The sequence below is a fragment of the Odocoileus virginianus genome, chromosome 8 (genome assembly GCF_023699985.2).
Source record: "Odocoileus virginianus isolate 20LAN1187 ecotype Illinois chromosome 8, Ovbor_1.2, whole genome shotgun sequence".
Classification (NCBI taxonomy): domain Eukaryota; kingdom Metazoa; phylum Chordata; class Mammalia; order Artiodactyla; family Cervidae; genus Odocoileus; species Odocoileus virginianus.
The window spans coordinates 79,953,873-79,977,855 of record NC_069681.1 but is presented as its reverse complement, the minus strand read 5'-3'; the positions used below and the strand labels follow the sequence as shown (position 1 = coordinate 79,977,855).

At 36.0% G+C, this 23,983-nt stretch overlaps 1 protein-coding gene and 1 pseudogene across 7 annotated transcripts in view; both read right to left on the bottom strand.

Annotated features, from left to right (window-relative positions):
• NBEA (neurobeachin) overlaps positions 1 to 23,983 on the bottom strand; it is a 642,892-nt gene that overhangs the window by 296,347 nt on the left and 322,562 nt on the right. For all 7 annotated transcript variants that reach the window (XM_070471793.1, XM_070471794.1, XM_070471796.1 and 4 more), the window contains 2 exons: positions 10,408 to 10,516; positions 5,044 to 5,210 (listed from right to left, as the gene is read on the bottom strand). In XM_070471793.1, the coding sequence (XP_070327894.1) occupies positions 5,044 to 5,210; positions 10,408 to 10,516 (276 nt within the window). The remainder of the gene's footprint in view (positions 1 to 5,043; positions 5,211 to 10,407; positions 10,517 to 23,983) is intronic.
• On the bottom strand, positions 12,035 to 16,748 carry LOC139036370 (charged multivesicular body protein 3 pseudogene; annotated as a pseudogene).

Genomic DNA, 23,983 nt, shown 5'->3' with positions numbered 1-23,983 from the left:
TGCCAAATGCAAGATTCCATCCTTTCAGTTTCTTGATCTCATTACTATGATTTTCAACCTGATTCCACTTAATTATTGTATTTTTATGACCACATTCTGGATTTGGTAACCTGTTCTGATATATTTCTGAAATCTTAAAATCAAACATCTGAGAGATTCCCATAGCTTCAGTTCACTGACTCTTATTTTCTTGACTCCATTATTTTCTGTGTATCAATCCCCTGCTTTCTTTACTTTGCTTCCTTAACTATTTTAGATTATCACTTAGCACTCTATGACTTCAATCACTTTCTTATTTGTAACTTAATACGTTCACTCCTTTGCCTTGATGAAACTATCCAGCAATAAACCCTAGAAGTGATGAATTAAAGATAATGTACTTTTTAACCTATTTACAGATACAGCTTAATAGTCACAGATATAGCTCTTTCTCTTTTTGGTTGTTGACAGAATATAAGCAGTTTCTTACATATTTTAAAAGTTTACAATTAGGCTCCTTCCTTTTATTTGGAAGGAAATGGAGTACAGACCTTGTCATCTCTTGCATATTCAAATGTTTTGCTGTATCAGAGAAAACATCATGTGATACATTCAGAGAAGTTGGGAAAATAATTCAAAATACAGTAAAATTAACTCAAAATAAAAATCCTACTACCCTACAGGAATCCATATTCTAACAATTCTTGGTGGTTGGAAGAAGAAAAAATATAGATGTATTGCTGACACGACCTGTTGAGGGACAATGTGTGTACGTGTGTTGTATGGGGAGTGGGAGACGAAAGAAAGAAGTAAATCAAGGAATAAGAGAGATGAGATTTGTTGGGGATTGGAAATATATATTTGGCCATGTCTAAGAAGTTCATCACATGCATGAACAGTGACCTACTGTCATATTGAGCTCTATTTTCTTCTTCATGGTAGACTTTTCCATTAAAATATGATTCGGGCAAGACAAACTCAATAATCATCTTCCCGTCTACACCACTTCTTTCAGTGTTTCTGAGCTCTAAGAATGGCACCGGTGAGTGACAACAGCAACCTGGGCAACATTCCTGACTCTTTACTAACCATTTAATCATCAAGTCACAATGATGTTACATAATTTTAGATGTATGTTTTCTATTAAAGTGGTTATAATCAGTGACCTAAATTAATTAGAACACAATGAGTTCAATGTTAAAGATTCAAGTACCCAAGGAAAATGAAAATTTGTTCCATGGTTACAGAACGTATAGCTCAGACAGATGGTTCCAAAAAGTCCCAGCCAGGGAATAAAAGGGATCAGAAAATTAAGCAAAATCCCCACTACACTCTATGCCAACTTCTCCAAAATAAGCAGGGTTTTGAATCTAGAAATCTGAAGCTATTTTTACCTTCTTAGCAGATATGAGATACTCCTTTTAAAAGGCAACTGCACTATCCCAGAAGACATGCTGGACAATGAGTCTTGAGGGGAGAAGAGACTGAGGTATCCAGGGTTTGGGTAGTTTATTTTAAGATTAAGAAGATGATGTAAGAAGAGGGTCCTGAAAGTGAGATGGTGCATTTACTTCCAATGAAAGGGCAGGAACATGTGGAGCTGTTCCCCAGGCACCACAGCTTCTTGCATTAATCCAGAAACTAAAGTCTAATTTTTTCCAGAAACAGACCTACTTTCAAGAATAAATTAAATGTATCTCTAGAGCTCAGAGTAAAATGAAAATCCAGAGCTTTACATTAATAAGATTAGCAGAATCTCAACATAATCCTTGAGTGTGTGGGGCCCTATTAATAAACAAGACTGAGTTTTCCAACTCCCATGGAGGGGACTCAGGGCAAATTAATTCGGGTTTAAATAAAATCTGAGTGCAGTGGTTGTAGTTCATACCCATTATAGATGGCATCAGTGAACGTTTTAAGACAAAGGACAGAGAAATGGAGCCGGGAAGTGAAAGTTAATACCACTGTTTCAGAATATTCCAAATCTAGACTTTGTTTCAAAAGCATATGATTTTCACTTCAAATACTAGCTGCTCACTCCTTGCTCTATGTTTTAGTGTTTAATTTACGTTATTTTAAGTTAATACTTTATGCTTATAATGCTTAGTTTGAGTTATTTCATTACTTTGGCTTTAAATTCTTGATAGAGTGAGAGAACTCTTGCTACAGATGAAGTCTTGTTTTGGAAGTGTAGACTATCAGATTGAAATCCAATAACTATGTCCATCCTCTCATTTGAACCTGTTATATTTATTTATATAACTTTTTAGAAGCTATGGCATGCTATTCTATGAAGTTTCATAGCCATTAAATGAGAATGAGCTACGATACGAATATTTTTTATTTCTAAGCAGGTTAATTTTTTGGTCATCTTAGATTTCACAGTGTTAACAAGATCACAATTAATATTAATAGATTGTTTCTTATACTTAGTATGTTACCAATATACTGGGCAATACAACTTGTATTGTATATTTTAAAAAAGCTCTCAAATTCTAGTTTTTCCACAGGGAAGAAATCAAGATCAATAACATTATATTAATTCAAAAGTTAAAATATGTTAGAGCCAGCGAGCAGCATAATTGAGTCAAAAGATAAAGTTAAAAGGAATTGTATGTTAAAATTAAGCATTTTTTTTGTAAAACAGGAAGTAAAACATTATACAGATGAAATTCCTTCAGATTTAACATATATTTAATAACAAGAATATATCTATAAGTGCTATTCAACCTCTCCACTGAGGAAACCACAAGGCTATTGGAACAGACAGGCACATCTATGTTGCTATAAAATATTAAGTGATATACCATAGATAGTTACAATACAGATAATTAGCACAAACTATGAGGAATCAGGTTTACAAAAGGCAGAGAACCCAGGAAACTATAGAAAGGGTGACATGTGACCTCAGCTGTAACAGGGTGACCATACTTTCCTATTTCTTCTAGTATATGTCTTCATAAAGCAGCCAGACTAATCTTTTTTTTTTCTTTTTTTTTTCAGACTAATCTTTTTAAACATAAATCAGATCATGTTACCCTTCTGCTCAAAACCCTTCACTGCTTTTCATGCCAGTTAGGATAAAGTCACAAATCCTTGTGATCTACAGGACTTTAAATCATCAGGTTCATATGTTTCTCTCCAGCCTCATCTCAAGACACCAACCCCACCGCTCACTGAGCTGTAGACATAAAACTCCCTTTTTCTGTTCATTTTATTATTTCTACACTCTGAGTATTTGTAATGTTTCTCTCCTAATGTTCTGTATCCCAACCTTTGCTGATGATTTCCTTCTCATCCCTCGAAATTTGGCCTAAACTGACCTTCTTTGAAAAAGTCTTCCCTGAATCTCTAATCTAAAATAAAGATCTTCTGTTACACTCTTTTCTTTCAAAGGACCCTATATTTTTCTTTCCTGACATTTGCTGAAGTTTGTTATTAATGTTTTATTTCTATAATTATTTGTTTAATATCAGCCCCTTCTACTAAACTATAATTTCATTATTTGAGGGCAGGCCAGGCTTTGGTGCTCAGCTGTTTCATCAAATACTATTCTAGATGTTGCTGTGAAGGTATTTTGTAGGTGAGATAACATGTATAATCAGTTGACTTTAAGTAAAGGATATTATGCCCAGTAATGTGGGTGGGCCTCATCTGATCAGTTGAAGGTCTTAAGACAAAAGACCTAGGTTTCCTGGAGAAGGAATTCTGCCTCAAGACAGAAATCCTGTCTGCGCTTCCAGACTGCCAGCCCAGCCTAAAGATTTCAGATTTGCCAGGTCCCATAAGCATGTGAGCCAATTCTTTGAAATAAATTGATATCTGTATATCTACATTCATATCCATATTCACATCTAAATCTATATCTGTGTCCTACATATGTTCTGTTGGGCCTTTTCTGTTTGTCTGGTGACCTTGACTGACACTGTCTGCTTCTACTTGTAAAACTGTGTGACAGTACACAGGTTCCACTTAAACTCTGAAATCTTCAATTTCCTCATTGTAATATGAAAAAAAAAATTTTAGTATCAACCTTAATGGAGATTCTCTGAATGTTAAAAAAAAATCTCATTTAACATTCTTAGTATAGTGCCTGGCAAACAATAAATATTTAATTAATGTTAGATGTGCTCGTATTGTTATTATTATAAGAAACAAATATCTAGAGTTAACTATTTTTAAAGATGGTTATGTTCTAATTTTACTTTAAATTCAAATAATAGTTTTCTTAAATCTACCTTATACTTGAGATCCCGGAACAGTTGATCAACTACTATCCTGGCCATATTCCAGATGTTCTAACTAACAGAATCACTTCTACCAGAATTTTTCTTGGTATCCTGTCCACAGTTAACCAACCCCTAAATTCCGCCAGACAGAGACTTGATAAAAACATTCAATGAGATAAGATAATACTAATATATATAAATGAAGGACATTAGCAATCTAAATATAGTGACCTGATTCACTACTATTTTTCTAGAAAACATTGTGCAGAAGAAAACAAACAATTTTATGCCCACAAAACTTTAGTAGAAAAACACTTATTATAGTCTCACAATTAGCCTAATTTGAGATGAAAACCTTTCCTAAGAAAAAGTGAATAGAGAAATATGAAATAAAAATATTTTTAAACAATGTATTACTTCTCCATAATACATGCTTATATTATTATTACTTATATATAAGAAAAATTAAGAATGACATATATCTAATAATTTGAAGAGCTGACTCTAAAAGATTAAAAACAAACCATTTCTTATAACACCCTTGCTATATATGAGAAATGATAGCCTAAGATACTTGTCTAAACAAATTTTGTATTATTATACATCAATTATAAATTAGAAATAACTTCCACTAGATTACTTGTAAAAGTCTAGATTTTCTTTTAAAGCCATTCTAAAGAGTAATTAAAAAAGATTTCAGGAAAAAAATCAAGCAATTTATAATACTTTAATAGTATATGAGTAATTTTTAAATTAATAGTTATTTCTTACTTATAACTTTTAAAATTAACCTATGAGTTACTATTTACTTCTAGTATTCTTTTTTACAACTCACCTATGAGAAACTGCTCCCCATGCACCATGCTTATTTGTGAGAATGTTCAGGATTTTCTGTTTCAACTGATTTGCAGTCACGTGGTCCCGATGCTTTGCGGCACTTATGAGGTGGTCACACATCTTCTCTTCCTCTCTTCTATCAGCAGCATATTGGGCGCACTGTGACTAAAAGAAATACCAACAGTGCATGATAATACACCTCTATCTATATAAGAAAGAAATGATATCTAGCCTTGAGATAAAGGGTATTTATTATCAATTCAATTTTCAAAACTCAGATAATATAATATTTTGAAAGTTATTCTAACATATATATATATATATATATGCATATATATATGGTCACTTTTCAAACTGGTAAAACTGTGTTCTTTCCATGTGTTTATACATAGAGTATATGGAAAGTAATTTGAATGTTAATAATCTGGGATTCCCACATTGTAGGCAGATTCTTTACCATCTGAGTCACAAGGGAAGCCCATTAAGTAATATTATCAGATAATTTATGACTTTTAATCTACCTTCCAATTCTGAAATTCTGATTTTAACATATTCTAAAAGCAAGCATTTTAGAAACAAAATAGTTTATAAAAAATGCACATCTACTTATTATTTTACCAATACAATATTGTTGTTGTTGCTGTTTAGTTGCTACGTAGTGCCTTAAGTTTTGTTATCCCATGGACGGTAGCCTGCCAGGCTGCTCTATAGATGGGATTTCCCAGCAAGAACACTGGAATGGTTTGCCACTTCCTTTTCCAGGAGATCGTCCCGACCGAGGTATTGAACCCAGGTCTCCTGCGTTGGCAGGGGAATTCTTTACTGCTGAGCTACCAGGGAAGCCCCTAATATAGTATATAAGTGTTCATTGTTCAGTCGTGTCCAACTCTTTGCCACACCATGAACTGTAGCCTACCAGGTTCTTTTATCCATGGAACTCTCCAGGCAACATTACTGGAGTGAGTAGCCATTCCCTTCTCCAGGGGATATTCCCGACCCAGGGATTGAACCCAGGTCTCCTGAATTGCAGGGAGATCTTTTTTACCATCTGAGCCACCAGGGAAGCCTAATATAGTATCAGTTCAGTTCAGTCACTCAGTCGTGTGTGACTCTTTGTGACCCCCTGAACTGCAGCACACCAGGCCTCCCTGCCCATCAACAACTCCCAGAGTCCAGCCAAACCCATGCCCACTGAGTTGGTGATGCCATCCAATTATCTTATCCTCTGTTGTCCCCTTCTCCTCCTGCCCTCAATCTTTCCCACTGCCTTCAATCTTTCCCACTATCGGGGTCTTTTCAAATGAGTCAGCTCTTCGCATCAGGTGGCCAAAGTATTGGAGTTTCAGCTTCAGCATCAGTCCTTCCAATGAACACCCAGGACTGATCTCCTTTAGGATGGACTGGTTGGATCTCCTTCAGTCCAAGGGACTCTCAAGAGTCTTCTCCAACACCACAGTTCAAAAGCATCAATTCTTCGGCACTCAGCTTTCTTTATAGTTCAACATTCACATCCATACATGACTACTGGAAAAACCATAGCCTTGACTAGACAGACCTTTGTTGGCAAAGTAATGTCTCTGCTTTTTAATATGCTGTCTAGGTTGGTCATAACTTTCCTTCCAAGGAGTAAGTGTCTTTTAATTTCAAGGCTGCAATCACCATCTGCAGTGATTTTGGAGCCCAGAAAAATAAAGTCTGCCACTGTTACCACTGTTTCCCCATCTATTTCCCATGAAGTGATGGGACTGGATGCCATGATCTTAGTTTTCTGAATGTTGAGCTTTAAGCCAACTTTTTCACTCTCCTCTTTCACTTTCATCAAGAGGCTCTTTAGTTCCTCTTCACTTTCTGCCATAAGGGTGGTATCATCTGCATATATGAGGTTATTGATATTTCTCAACAATCTTGATTCCAGCTTGTGCTTCCTCCAGCCCAGCGTTTGTCATGATGTACTCTGCATGTAAGTTAAATAGGCAGGGTGACAATATACAGCCTTGACATACTCCTTTTCCTATTTGGAAGCAGTCTGATGTTCCATGTCCAGTTCTAACTGTAGCTTCCTGACCTGCATATAGGTTTCTCAAGAGGTAGGTCAGGTGGTCTGGTATTCCTATCTTTTTCAGAATTTTCCACAGTTTATTGTGACCCACAGAGTCAAAGGCTTTGGCATAGTCAATAAAGCAGAAATATATGTTTTTCTGGAACTCTCTTGCTTTTTCAATGATCCAGTGGATGTTGGCAATTTGATCTCTGGTTCCTCTGCCTTTTCTAAAACCAGCATGAACATCTGGAAGTTCATGGTTCACGTATTGCTGAAGCCTGGCTTGGAGAATTTTAAGCATCACTTTACTAGTGTGTGAGATGAGTGCAACTGAGTGGTAGTTTGAGCATTCTTTGGCATTGCCTTTCTTTGGGATTGGAATGAAATATCTGACTTAAAAATGTTATGTTCTTGATAATTATATATAGATCAAAACCATGCCATTTAATAGTGTTCCATCTCATAAATGGCAATGTGATATAGAAGATAATTTAGGAATTTAGACTTGCATTCAATTTCACACTTTACGTAAATTCTTTTTTTCTCTGTATTCAGTTTTATATTCATAAAACAAAGGGCTAACACAAGATTTTCTCTACAGAGTATCTTAGCTCTCGAATTTAATGTATTCAAAGTCTCTTTGAATGATAACTACTCTCTTAATCTTCTCTACCTAATAATCAGTTGTCTGGTCAGCTATCTGCATTCAAGTTCACTGGTATTAGAAACATAGGCAATCTTGTGTATCAAAAAGGCTCAGTACAAACATGAACATGAAGATGAAACATCTCCTTAATCATAAGTCTTTTTTTTATAATGATTTATGTATAGGGTAGAGTGCCTGCAAATTTTAAAATTATCAAGTATTAATATGAGTCATATAATTATAAAAAAAGTTTCATACATCTAAAATATATACATAATGAGTTCACATTCATTATTACAAAGTAAAAATCCTTCATGGAAGGTATCTGAGCATAATCCTTTCAACTATCTCCTGATACAGACTACCAAAGTCACCTCTTCCAGAGAAATAATCCTTCAGTAACCTAAGAAGGATTAATTCATTTTCCAATTTATCTTTTTGTACAGGGAATCACCAATTAGTACAATGATCTGCCTCCATAATGAGGTTAATATTTCATTAGCTCATTGGAGAGTAAAATTAAATTTTCATTTTTCTTCCTTAACAATTACAGTGGTTAGCCAAAAAAACTTAACTGTTAAGTATCCATGTCAAATTAAATATACTTTTTCTCTTAGTTACAGGCTTATATGGGAGATACAGATTTTCCTTGAAAAGTCCTAGTATAAAATGTTATGGCTTTTATAAAATCTCTTACAATTTAAAATTTAAAAGTGGAAAATGTTTGGTAAACCACACATGCACACAGATACACACACATCAATGCATTTTATTAATATAGCTTTAACCTAAAAGGAACAAATAGAAAATTTGGGTTAAAAAAAACAATGCACGTTCATTAAGTAACAATGATAATACTCTCAAAATTTGGTTTACATCAGTATTCTATTTTATGTGTACATAATCTAAAAACACTGAGTTGTTCACATTCCCTTCACAGCATCTATACCTCCTTTAGCTGTGTGTCCTCAATCAGAGAGATCTCATTGCCAAGATGGTGAAAATGGTATTAAGGGTGTGTGAAAACAATTTTACTCTTTAAATGTATAAAGCACACATACACAGTACATAAACAAATAAACAGCACATTGGTGATAATTATAATAAATCACGGTAGGGTCTGATTAGGGTGACACCTATTTAAAAATTTGCCTTAGAGGGGACAATAATGTAAAAGGTTGAGAAACACCACCCTTAGCTTAATATCACCTTGGTTAAATATATGTTAGAGCTTGTAATTAAAATCTGGTGGCTTGAAAATGTATCTTAAATGCTTTCACATGTCATATATTGATCTGCTTATATCCCCACAAAATAACTTGCTTTTCTTAGTAGAAATATGATCAACTCAAAACTGATTCTGCAGAGAATTCAGTTAATATTCTAAATCTTATTACTAACAGAGGTCAAAAGTCAACTGAATATTGCTATTTTGTCGAGAGTTCTGACATATCTTATACCTAAACATATTGTTCAAAGCAGATAATTCAATCTCTTCTCATCATCCAGATTACAGTATGATACCTGATTTATAAAGATTCGATGTTATTTATGGTTGGAAAGATACAAAACTTCATTCTGACAAACACTTAACTGTTGATGTACTTTTATCAGAATTTATATGTTTTTTTCAAATAAGGCTGCTACAATCCCATATGACAGGTGTGTGCTGTCTCATTTGACAAATGAAGTGGATATTATGGTTATTATAATGAAACAGTTATTTCTGTCTTATTCTTTTCAGCGAGGTAGATCAGAGATCTCTAGACCTAGGACATCAACCTGCATGACTAAGAGAGCTGCCTTACTGAGATAAAAACCTCAAAACTGGAAACATGGGTTCTGGCTACCAGTTGCACCACACCTGTTCATATGTTGTATCAGGGGCATAAATTGGTGGGCTTAGTTATTATTTTCAAGGTCAACCTAAGTCAAACAGCAGGTCACCTAAATATTTCTGAAAATAAGTTTATTGAATCAGGGCAATATGTCAAATAATTATTGACATGCTAGATATATAAGAATAATATTTATTTTAAAAACTATTAGTTTGTACTATATACTACTTGAATACCTTAAATTTTTGAATATAAAATAGAAATGATAATTTGTTCTTTATGCAAATGATAATTTGTGCTTATGAAGATTTTAAACTATTATGTTTCCATATATACATACAGATCTACATATACATTATATATGATAGGATTGCTTCATTTGTTAATAAAGTATAAATTATAGCAATAAAATATGAACTAAAATGATCTTTGGCCACTCTAAATAGAGATGAATACATTATTAAATAATAAATTACTGAAGAGTAAAACTTTCTTCACATAACCACTATTGCACCCATATCTAATGGTGTGTAAACTATGCTTAAAAATTACTAAAGGAATTGCACTGCAAAACTGTATGTGACTTTAAGAATAAGTTAGAACAACCTCAGTCTATCAAGTGGTTAGGCATAATGCTAGAGTAGTCTTTTCATATTGCAAATGAGGTAATAAGAAATAAGTGCCCTGTCTGACATTTACTAAAGCTTTAAAAATCAACTGAAATGCCTTCAGTGAAATTTTCATCTTGAAAAAAAAACTTACGTTTTTTAAGGTTACCATTGGTAACAACTGACTTGTAACAGAAAAGCAGAATTTAATTCACTCCCAAAACCTTACCTCAAACTCTGCATGTTTATGTACATCCTCAGCTCTCTGTCTGTTCAAAATAAACTCAGCTTCATTTGCAACACGAACTATATGGTCCTTCATAGCATGGCATAGCAATCTGAAAAGAAAAATACCTTTGGGATTAATATTAATAACTTTGTGCAACTCAACTTTCTCCAGTAATCAAATTTCAGTATTGTAAATATTAACTATGCATAAATTTTAGATAAGTCTAAATCATACAATTACAAAATACAGCAATGCCTCTTAAATATAGTGTGTCTTGTGAACAAGTGATTCAGTTAATTTAATAAAGGCATTAAAAGCAAGAAAAACAAGGATTTTGGACACTTTTAAAATGATTAAAACAATAGAATTCAGTGTCATGAAAGTAAATTTTCACACAAAACCTTGATGATCGTATGTTAGAAAATCTATAGACTGGATTCTTTCTTTAATTAATATATACACTAGGACTGAATTACATCTAAAACTCACTTACATGCTCAGATCCTTAATTCTAAGATGGAACCTTCCTGAAATAAGTTCCAAGGAGCAGTGAATTCAAGATAGTTTCTCATTAGAAATCTTACAAAAATCTATGTCTGTTCTGACATAAACTTTGTTATCCTATGGTGAGATTTGGGTTAAACTGACTGTCACTCTAGGAACAGCAGGAACTTCTTGGCCATATGACAGAGGCCTCGCTTAAGACGAACACAGGCACATTCCAATGGGAATATCGTCTAGTTTTCAGCATGGATGTTAACAACCTAAGTTACTCAAAGAACACAAGAGTAAGGGGAAATCAACTAGAAAGCACAATACTTGGGGGAAAATGGCTCAAACACTTCTGTAAATAATGTTGGAGGGCAAACAATCATACAGATAGTCTTAAATTTAATCACTGAGGAAGCTGGGAAAATAAAAGAAGTTAAAGACTAAACTTCCCAACTATTAACTTTTGATGACCTCATTGGTCTATGTTTTACAGATAATCTTCAAAAGAGAAGAGGTTGGAGTCTTCGTTCGATGGCTTTATCTAGTGCATGAAGGCTGAAGAAAGCCAGGAAGAAATCTAATATGTGCAAATTAGTGCAGATTACAACATTTAAATAGATTAACAGAAGATAGCAGGAAAGGAGAGACTCAGGGTCTGGCTGGTTAATAGGTATTATACCATTTTAGGAACAAAACAGTGGGTGACCAAAGCCAAGAGGCATGGCAGCAGAGGAGGGGATGGGATAGGAGAGATTCCTGCCCCAGATACAGCAGAGAAATTGTATCGGTTGTCTGAAAGTCTGTCCTCCCAGTTCTTCACTGAGGAGTTATACATCAACTAATGTGTGATGTGTTTGTGTGTGTATTTTTTTTAAGCAGAAATTTATTAAGATCCATTTATATAGTGTTTTACAGACCAAACATACATACACACACACACACACACACACAGAATCCTCAACATTCAGGCAATCAACACTATTCTCAGAAGTGCATCATAAGAAGACAGACTTCTTTGCCCTCATCCCCTAAAAAGACACTTCCGTTTATACTCCTAAAAATTATGAATTTATTACACTACCTCTCAAGAACAATCCCACTGAATCCCAAAGCCTCTGCAGAGGGTGAAGAGAGATTAGCAGAGAACCTTCTCCAAAAACAGTGCCACACCCAGAGGGGTAGTGCAAGAGACACAGAAATGGCTTGAAGGAGTGTGTGCCCAATCATGGGCTGTGAGGAGAGCCTGGGGGCCCTGCTGGGCCACCCCAGCTGCGGAGTTGGCTAGACAATACTGAATGGCTTCCACGGCCTCTTATTCCTCCTCATCTTCTCGTGCAGCCACGGCTCCTGGAGGTTTAGGCTCCAGGAGGGCGTCTGTCACCTTACTAGGTGCTTGGCCTAAGGCCCCTATGGTGATGTCAAACAGAATTCTATCAATTTCTATTGCTGCTGCTTCCTGCATTTCTTCTTGACTGCCCGCGCTTTCAAAAGTGTCCTCTAACATCTTTTCTATGATCCCAGCCTTCATCATCTCTTTGGACAGCTCCTGACTGATGGCCTGGATTTCTAAGATCTTCACAAGATGCTGCATGGCCTTCATCACCTCTGTGCTCTTCTGCAAGAGAACTAGCCACTCAGACAACTGCCAGTTGGTTCTTCATCCCCGTGAGCACGGAGTTCATGTGCACTTTGGATGCACAGAGCTTGCTCATGGCCTTCCTTGCCCTGAATCATCTCCTTGGCCAGAACCATGCAGATATCCTTCTGATCCTTGTTGGCCCCATCGTTCATAGACTGTTTCACTTTTTCTTCTTCTCTATGGATATCTCATATCTGCCCGTCAACAACTCTCATTTCTTTTTTTATCTTCAGTGACTTCATTGACCAGCTCTTTGGGCGGCTTCTCCTGGGTTTTTCCAAATAGCCCCATGGCAAACTGAACTGAACTTGCACTTCCCAGCTTTCCATTCCCTGTGCCCAGGCAGGTCACAGGCAGCTGCCTGAGTGGGGCCATTGAGAGGCATGTGTGATGTTTTATTTCCATGCCTCTACTTACCTGACTCTTTTAAAGGGGAATTAAAAATACCTAAATCTAAGATTCTTTTAGAATCGTCAATTCTATCTCACTTCAGGAAGTCACTCTATTGGCCATAATCAGCTTCACATATTAAATTTTTAAGCTTAAACTATCTACTCTGTGCCACAGTCACGGATAAGAATCCTAACCTTTCTCTCTTCCCTTCACTTGTCTCTCCCTGGTTCTAGGAAAAAGAAAAAAAAAAGACTTCCAACTTCCACTTCTGTGATCCCTCTGTTTTCTCTTAGTCCTTCATCCACTGCTCAATTTATTTCCTTTTTCACTAAGTTTGGATCCCATGATTCCACATTTTAAGCATCCTCTTGCAGCACCTTCACTCAATCTGTGATCTGTGCTACAGCTGCTTAGGAAATACGTAGGCTAGGTAAAGATGGGGGTACCCCTTCTCAGTCCTACATCTGGGCCTCTGAGGAAACTTCAGTTGACTTTTCTAAGCTAATTTTGTTACGGCTGTATTCCTCGTCATGCGTGGTTACTGAAGTCCCTGCTTTTATTATGTTAGTGGAAGTTAATGATTAGAAAAGAATTCTTTAAATGCCTGAATCCAAAAAAATCTCCCAGACTTTCTCAAGGAGCTGCGTGTATGTGCTGACAGCCCTTGAACACTCAGCCGGGCAGGTTTCAACCCTACCTTTGAATTTACTTCCTGCTGCCACAGAATCTCAGCATCGACAGGTGAGAGTCTGAAACCTTCTCATCTTTCCGGAACATGAGAACTAAGCATGTGCAGGGCCCTTTAGAGTTTCAGAAATATGTCGGAGCTCTTCCAAGTGTTGTGCACATTTCACTGCCCTGCTCTTCCTCCCAAGCTTTCCGGCTTGTCCAGCATTGGCCTCAGCTGTTCTCTATCACCCGGGCAATGGCCACCTAAGATACTGGCCTATAAGCGCCTTCAGCAGATGCCCTCAGTGAAGCAGCTTTCTTTTCACACTAGGCCAGTTCCAACTTAGGGTAAATGAATCTTTAAAATCTATTCTTCCAGGGAGTCACTAGACAGATCAAAAGTAAGTAATTAAAATTCTTTGCTGATGATGTTTATTACCTCTGGCACAGTGGCTTATAATGTGTGCTTTTTAAATTGTTCCCTTTGAACTGGGAAGCAAAGGTTGGCACTGGAGTTAAGTTGGCACTGTTAAGATGGCACTGCACCATCACACCCCCTAATAGTTTTGAAAATATTTTTGTTGTATATACAATTATTGAGACTTTTTTCTTCAAACATTGAAAGTATTATGTCCTTTTCTTCTAGCTTTCTTTGTTGCTGTCATTCTAATTTTCCCTTTCTGTAAATGATCAGTTCCTTCTTACTGGGTGCTTTTACCTCTTTATTTTTGACTTTACCACTTGTCTAGCCTGGGTTTCTTTTTATTTATCCTACTTGAGGTACACTGTGATTTTCATATTACTATATTTTTATTTTCAATCAGCTTTTAAAAATTCACAAACATTATCTTTTATATATTTCATTTCACTTACTCTGTATTTATTTTCCTTTTTCAATTCTGATGATTTGCAAATTAAACTTTCTTATTCTACCTCCACACCTCTTAATATCACTTTCTTTTTTCATTTCTTTCTCTTTCTGCATTTTGGGTAAAAATCTCAAAATCTATTTTTCAAGTCAGTATAATTCCCTTCATCTTTGTATAATCTGATAAATCATTCATACACAGAGTTTTTCCAAATTGTATTTTTAAAATCTATGAAACTGTTAGTCACTCAGTAATGTCTGACTCTTTGTGATCCCATGGACTGTAGCCTGTCAGGCTCCTCTGTCCATGGGATTCTTCAGGCAAAAGTAGTGGAGTGGGTTGCCATTTTCCCTTCTCTAGCAGACCTTCCTGACCCAGGGATCAAACCCAGGTCTCCTACATTGCAGGCAGACTCTTTACTGTCTGAGCCACCAGGAAAACCTTAAAAAAAAAAATACACACCCACACACACCCACACACACCCCCCAAGGACTATCAAGATTAGAATTATGAAATACAGGAAATAAAATCGTAGAAAACCGAATGAATAAAAAAAGACCATAGGAAGCTTTGAAAAATTGAGAGGTGATAGAATTGAAGGCTTTTCTGAGCAACCAGGAAAGCCATATTCATCCTACCTAGGGGTAGGATGTGAATGTTCTATAGCAGAAGATAACCCTCAGTGACCCATTCAGCTTTATTCACTCTTCAATCTGTTGAAATCTGACTTTAAGATCATCCTACATTAATCACTAGTCTTGTCAATTTTATTTATTTTTAATCTGCTTCATTACTTAAACACTGTTTTAATTCAAGCCTAATCATCTGTCATCCAATTACAACATCCGCCCAATTTCTCTGACTCGATCTCAAGTCTTCAGTCCCTCTGTTGCATTTTTCGCTCTACCACTAGTGTTATTTACACTTCTTGGCTACTTTTATTGACAAGATAATAGTTAAACATTATATATAGACATTGGTCTACTTCTCTAACTTTATCTACCGCCTTTTCAGTATATGTTTTCTGTGTTTCAGAGAACATAGTTCTTTTAATGATTCGTGCTACTTCAGGATTTCTGTATGTGCCACTTCTTTGTGGAACCCTTACCACTCACTCCTCTCAATACAACTAAGAGACCTTCTCCCAATTTCTCAGATGTTCTGGGAATTACATTTATCACACTGTCTTATGGACTTTTCCCCCTCTTCTTTCCTTTTAACAAGTCTCTCCTAGACTGTGAAGTTCATTAAATGAAGTACAATCCCTATTCATCTCTGTATCCAACATGATTTGCATGGTAGCTGTTGAGAAACATGGACTCACCAATAACACATGAGTAAATGGGAAAAAAGACTGAATGAATTTCTGAGCAGGTTATGTAGGAAGGAGGGGAAAAGAATAAATAGAATTTTAATGATAAGTTAGTTTAACACTATAAAATTCTATGATATATTTAGCACACAGAAAACAGGTAAATAAAAATATCATATAACTTGGTAATTATGGAACATTTTCTTCCTCAGAGTATCTGTACAACATAGGAGGTAAATGAACTGGTCTTCATCTTCTACTCTAAGTTTATTTTTCAAAGGGACTAGAAAAAGAAAACAATTTGTTGAATCCCATTCATTCTTCTTCTAGAATGGAGCTGTCATAGATATAGGAAAGCAATCAGGGAACAAAACAAAGCATTCTCTTCCAATTGAATACATATCATTATGGCAAGTTCTGTTTTACTAAGAAGTCTCTAATTCTACGCAATTTGTTATAGTTTAAATTGTTTTTCATTGATCAAAAGCCCTGAGATCCTGCATTTCAAATATAAATAGTTTCTGTTGTTTTATTGAAAGAAAAAATGTCCACAAAAAAGGCAATATTAGAGGTTAGACAAATAAATCTTTCATCCTCTATAGATCAATGGGAGGACAGAAGGAAGAACTAATTTATATTTAAATTCTTCTTTTTATTAATGTTATAAATTTGGACAAATAATTTTCCATGTGTATAAGTTTTAGTCTTCTGATTAGAAAATGGGTGTGTACTCTCTCACATATCCTAAAAACTAGAAGAAATAGTGCATGCTCAAGCTGTAAGATTAGATTTTTAGATCCCGATTTATTCAAGAAGACAGGTTCTTATCAGAAGCGAAGTGGCTACACAGTGTAGGAGCAGATGTAATACTTCAGTGTTAATTTCTCTGGCCCCAGAATTTATAAAGAAAGCAAAACGTTTCTGGTGACACTGTAAGGAAAAGTTTGACTGAATCGGAAAAATTCAATTTCTTCCTGTGATTTTTTAAAGACTATTAAAAAATCTGGAAAAAAACACGATTTTCATTTTTCAATTTAAACAATATAAAGTTCAAAGGAGATTATAATTTTTAAAATGAAATCATGTCCACATTTGCTTTATTGGATAATAAAAAACATAAAGGTATTTTCTACTGTTTTGAATCTTATTTTCACAAAAAAAGCTAGGGTTGATTTTTTTTCTTCTTTTTTTAATCCTATATAGTGTACCTATATCTTAGGCTCTAAAAGAAGCCTTCCCCAATCATTACTGTATACTGGAATAGGTCCTTCTACAGTCAATGCAATTTTTATACCATTATTTTTGCACGACTTATTTATAATGCCTGTGACATTTTGAACTGTTTAATATTTTGTGCATGTAAACTCTAACGTCTCAATTACAAATTACTTTCAGATGAAGACTAGATGTAAAATGTATTTGTATCACTGCTAAAACTATTTAACAAGTATTTTATAAGCATTTATTCAGTCTTTCCCTTGTATGTATGGTAACTATATAGACATTAAGAATGTCAGAAATACCTGTATAGCTATTAAACTATTTTTGGTAATTAGAAAATAACTAATCCTTTTAGCTTGGACTGTGGCTCTTTATAATAGTCATGCTATAAAATAAGTATTCTGTTTTTCCACACATTGTTCTGTAGAGAGCAACTGAGGGATATAAATCATCTGTGTTCTCACTTTATGAACATGGGAACTAATCAGCTATAGTCAATGCATTGAAGCCATTACCCAGACACCTTGGGGAGAGTTCCTAGACTAAATTAAAGGCCATAACTATGTGCATGCGCGCTCAGTTCCTCAGTCGTGTCTGATTCTTTGCAATCCCATGGACTATAGACCACAGGGCTCTTCTATCCATGGAACTCTTCAGGCAAGAATACTGGAGTGGGCTGCCATTTCCTCTCCCAGGGGGTCTTCCTGACCCAGGGATCGAGCTCACGTCTCCTGCAACTCTCACACTGCTAGGCAGATTCTTTACCACTGAGTCACTTGGGAAATCATGCCATGACTGGTTTTTTGAATCTCAGCTGGCATTTGCTTGTAGTAAGTAAGAATAAGAACAATAACAACAACAACAAAATTATGTCTCCAGGAAATAAGGAACAGGAAGAAATATGGCACTGAAATGACTCTACCAAAAATAGGGCACCTTTCCCTTTTTACTTTTTTAAATATAAGAAACTATTTGTCTTATGAAATAAACTACTTAACTCTCACCAACGATAAAATAATGGTGCCTAGAAGCAAAGTCCATTTGAAGTTGTTCTCAGAGGGACTAAAAAAAACCCTAAATATATATATATATATATATATATATATATATATATACACACATATGTATGCATATATTTTTTAAACATGGTTCAAAATATAATTCAGATAAAATTTATGATTACTAATCTTGAAATAATTTCCTTTTTGCTTGAAATTTAGCCATTATTAAATGGGAGCTGTTTATCTTAGTTTTCAGTAAATGTATTATTCATCATCAATGTCTAAACTTAAGTCTATAAATTAGCAATACTGTTTAAGATATATACATTTTGTAAAAGCACAGTTTTTGTTTACCTCATTTGTTTATGAACCTCAGTACGTGTAATAATTTACTAACACGTAAAATGAATAACTGAGTAGTAAGAAAAAAGTATAAATAAGGTATTACATGAAAAAATATAGAAGAAACTTTGTTTTTCAGGCAGTTCTCTGGTTTCTTGTTCAAAATCAGAATCTCAACTCTAAGAAAAAAGTTTCTTGTAGAGTCGGAAGGTGCTGGTTTTTAAAACATGTGCTTTGCTGTGCTTAGTCGCTCAGTTGTGTCCGACTCTTTTCGACCCCATGGACTATAGCCCGCCAGGCTCCTGTGTCCCTGGGGATTCCCCAGGCAAGAATACTGGAGTGGGTTGCCATGCCCTCCTCTAGGGGATCTTCCCAACCCAGGGATCAAATGCAGGTCTCCTGCACTGCAGGCAGAGAAGCCCAAGAATACTGGAGTGGGCAGCCTATCCCTTCTCCAGAGGAACTTCCCCATCCAGCAATCGAACTGGGAGCTCCTGCACTGCAGGCAGAGTCTTCACAGCTGAGCCACCTGGGAAGCCCCTTCTTAAAACATAGTTTTTGCCAAATCAAGGACACAAAACAAGCTCAAGCAAACTAAAGCTTATTGGTTCAATTATTCAGTAGCTTTTGTTAAATTAAAGAGGATATTCAAGTTTAGGTTATATAATCAGTAAACAATTATACTTGAATGCAATATGCTTCTTTTCTTCAAAATGTAAGAAATGCAAGGTATATATTTTTCCCTACTATAAAGAACAAGACAATAAATTGGAATCTCGTGAACCATAGGTCAAATTCAGTGCTAAACAAGAATACCTTCTGACTTGTCATGAATATTCATTAATTGCATCCTACATGTTTCCAAAAGAGTGATAAAGGTTTATTTTAGGCAAATGATTAATTTATTTCAAAAGATTACTCAAGTTTTATAATTTAAAAGTCTTTCTTATTTGCTTTATAGTTCAATTCATATTTTAATAATTTAAAATCCAATTATTATTGCCAAGATATTATAGGCAATTTTACATCCCATTAACCATGCTTTGTTTTAATTATAAAGATCCTTTGTTAGATTCCTTTAAATGATCCAGTTTATAATTTCAGCCTGTCCTAGGGAGTATTTTAATTCAGCTGCACATTCATCAACTGTTTTTGTCCTGTTAATTGTAGACAACTGCACAATTGCTTTCTCCACCTATGATTGATGAATTTTATTCACGAGTGTATCTGTTAAGTAGGATAAACATTTATAACAATTTCCACTTAAAGATTTTTATCTTCATTCCCACAAGGACAAATTAAAGACTGATATTTAACAACCAAGAGAAAACATTTTGTGTATGTTTCATTTTACAGTATTAGCAAATGTTAAGAAAAATGTTGCATTTCCATGCAAATGTGTTAAAAGTGTGTGCAAAGAATCTAACGTGTGCCTAGCATATAGTGTGCATCAACAAATATAGGCCAGATAAACAAAGCAATGTGCGTTTACTATAACTACATCCCAAATATTTAAATATGATATTTTTTTGATTTGGAACTCCCAGTTCAAATTTATGAAAGAGAAAAGTCTAAATTGAAAAGGAAAGGGCCAAAGTAAAGATAGGAGTCAGAAAAATATTATATGTCATAACAAAATATAATAAAAAACTTCCATTTTTAAAGTGCCTATATTACTGTAGTTGTAAAAAAATATCATATATTACTTCCAACTTTCAGAGAAACTAGGCAAGATGTAAGACAATGTCAGAGGGAGATTATATTACATGCCTAGTTTATCAATAGGAGAACTGGTATTTGAACCTTGTACAAAGAAAGTATTTTGAGATAATGCTACCGAATCGATAACTCAATAAGATGGCCAGGGGAGCCTCTCTGAGAGTGTGACATTGAAGCGGATTCTCAATGATGGGAGGAATCAATCATGTGAAGATGTGGGGAAAGACTCCCAGCAGAAACAGCAGTAAGAGTTTGGCCCCAGGTTCTCCACTCCATACATGCTCCCTGAACACATCTGCATCCTTATCCCCCATTGACCACACGCAAGCTAACTCCTGAATCTAAATCTCCATATGAGCTCTCTCTTTGGGCTTCCCAAGTGGCTCAGGGGCAAAGAACTCACCTGCCAATGCAGGAGACGTGGGTTTGATCCCTGGGTCAGGAAGATCCCTTGGAGGATGAAATGTCAACCCACTCCAGTACTCTTGCCTGCGAAATCCAGGACAGAGGAGCCTGGTGGACTACAGTCCATGGGGTCAGAAAAGTCAGACACAACTCAAGTGACTAAATGACAAGAGCTGTCTCTTCGAAGCCTGACACCCAAAATCTAAGACGTCAATCTAACATTTCTACTTGGAACTTTCACAGGTGCTACGAATTCAGAGCATGTGATTGCATGCTCAGTTGTGTCTGACTCTTTGCAACCTCATGGACTATAGCCTGCTGGCTCCTCTGTCCATGGGATTCTCCAGGCAAGAATACTGGACTGGGTTGCCATTTCCTTCTCCAGAGGATCTTCCCGACCCAGGGATCGAACCCAGGTCTCCTGCATTGCAGGCAGATTCTTTATCCACTCAGTTACGAGGGAAGCCCTAACGGATTTATTTACTTATTTATTTATTTTTACCATTAACACCACCAGGGAAGCTCTATGAACTCAGTGTAACCAAAAATAAAAATATCTCTTACTCAACCTACGTCTCTCCTTCTGTACTGTTCTAAGTAAACTACACTTACTGTAAATTACCCAGCTCTTAAACAAGAAAGCAAAGTACCCATGATTCCTTCTGTCCTTTCTACTATCCAATCTATCAGCAGTTCTATAGATTTAATTTCTAAGTGTTCTGTTGTGTGTTGAGTCACTCAGTCTGTCCAACCCTTTGTGACCCCATGGACTGCAGCCCACCAGGTTTCTCTGTCCATGAGATGGATTCTCCAGGCAAGAATACTGGAGTGGGTTGCTAAGCCCTCCTCCAGGGGATCTTCCCAACCAGGGATTAAAACCAGGTCTTCCCCATTGTAGGTGGATTCTCTATCACCTGAACCACCAGCTACTTCAAACTTGTCCACTTCTTCTATCCTCATAGCCACTCTTAGTTGGTTTATGACAACATTCTCTTCAACGAGATTCTGAAATTTCAGACAGGTATCTCGCTTCCAGTCTCCAGCCCCAGAAACCCATTTGTCACTCTGCAGATTATGCCAAACTTCTTCCATTACTCTTCTGCACCCTTAGCACTACTTACAAACCCCTTCATGGTAGGACTTTTGTCATAAAGGGATGACCCTGGCCTCTCTGTGGCTGGCATACAATATGCGCTGCAACAGCTGTTTGCGTGAGTGAGAAGAGCTCTCCAGCCACATGTCTTGCTGGCTCTCACCAATTTTTTGCACTATACTATTCCCTCAGTTCAGAATTTTATTCCTACTTTTTTTTTTCTTTCATCTAGCCATGTCCTAATCATTTCTCAGTTCTCAACTAACATGGTGCTCTGTTTACTGTACTATATCAACCGATGAGCGCTCCATCGTGTCTGACTTTTTGGGACCCCATGGGCCCTGCCAGGCTCCTCTGTCCATGGGATTCTCTAGGCAAGAATACTGGAGTGGGTTGCCACTCTTTTTTGACAATGGGGCCTCCTACTTTCACTCTTTTTACAGACTAATTTTAAGAGCAGTTTAAGGTTCACAGCAAACTTGAACAGAAGATACAGAGATATCCCAGATGTCCTCCCCAACTCATTGTCTTCTCCCTCATTATCACTAATCCCCATCAGAGTGGTTACATTTGTTACAAATTGTGAGCCTACATTAATTGACTGCATTATCATCCAAAGTCCACAGTTTACATGACTATTCACGCTTTGTGTTGTATATTATAAAGGTTTAGAAAAATGCAAAATGATATGTATCCAGTATTACAGCATCATACAGTGTAGATTCATGCCCTAAAAGTCCTCTGTGCTTTGCCTATTCATCTCTGCTTCCCCTTAAGCCCTGGCAACCACGGATCTTTTTACTGTGTCCACAGTTTTGCCTTTTCCCATAATGTCATATAGTTAGAATCATACAGTAGCTTTTCATATATTGGATTCTTTCATCTTGAAATATGCAATTAAACTTCCTTTATGTCTTTTCATGGCTTGATAGCTCATTTCTGTTTAGCACTAATTAATAAATACTCCATTGTCTTGATGCATCAGATAAATAAATGGGTAGTTATTTATCCATTCACCTACTAAAGTGCATCTTGGCTGTTTACAAGTTTTAGAAATTGTGAATAAAATGATTATAAACATCCACATGCAGGTTTTTGTGTGAATGTAAGTTTCTAATTCCTTTGGGTAGTACCAAGGAGCATGGCTACTGTATTGTCTGGGAAGACTAGGTTTAATTTTATAAAAAATGGCAACCTGTCTTCCAAAGTGGCTGTCCCATTCTGCATTCCCACCAGTGAAGAACGAGAGTCCCTGTCACTCCACAGCCTGAGAAGCACTTGGTGTTGCCAGGGTCCTGGGGTTTGGCTCTTCTAATAGGTGCGTAGTGGTATCTCACTGTTGTTTTAAGTTCTGTTTTCCTGATGACCTATGATGTGGAACATCTTTTCCTATGCTTATTTTCCATCTGTACATCTTCTGTTTAGGAACTTGTTAAGGTCTTTGGCTCATCGAGAGGCCTTTGCGTACTTTAGATGACAGCCTTTTACTAGACATGTCTTTTCCAAGTGTTTCCTCTGTTTGTGGCTTTCTTCTCATTCTCTTGACACTGTCTTTTGCAGAGCAGGAGTTCTTCATGTTAATGAAGTCCAGCTCATCCGTTCTTTCTTTCATGGATCATGCCTTTAGTTTTAGAAATAAAAACTCATCACCAAACATGTCATCTAGATTTTCTCCTTTGTATCTTCTATGAGTTTCATAATTTTTCATTTTACATTTAAGTCTGTGATCCATGCTGAGCTAAGTTTTGTGAAGAGTATAAAGTCTGTGTCTGCATTTATTTTTGGATGTCCAGTTGTTCCAGCATCTTTTGTTGGAAAGATTATTTTTTGTTTCATGGTGTTGGCTTTGCTTGGATGCACTTTTTGAAAACCCTGACACCACCACCAACTGGAGAATGCACCCCTTCAGACTAGGTTAAGTGCTCTGCCTTCTTCTCAGATTAGTACCTGTGACATCCGACCCTATCATAGCACCCTTGTGTTATTGTATGTGCTAGTCTGTTTGTCTTTCCTCCAAAATTTGGAAACACGTTTGTCTCATTCACTTCTCTATTCCCAGTGCCCATAATAGTGTTTGGTATATAGTAGGTGCTAAATAGTCATTTGCTATGTTAATATATATATATATATGAGATATGGTTATATATTTATAGCTAGCTATATTTCACTATTTGTTCCAAAATCAGTTTTACTGGAGAAACTATTAGTATAAAAATGGAAAAACAAATCTAAAATGGCACAAAGAATATTATGACAAGCATTGAGAGGTTTTCCTGGATTAATTTTTTTTAAAATTATAACTACTTTCTATAATTCCAACTCCTTCCCTAAAATAAAATAAATGCCAAACACTACCAATGAATAACAATACAGTTTCAAAAGGTAAAAATCTCTATTACCAAAATTTTCACTCTTCTTCTT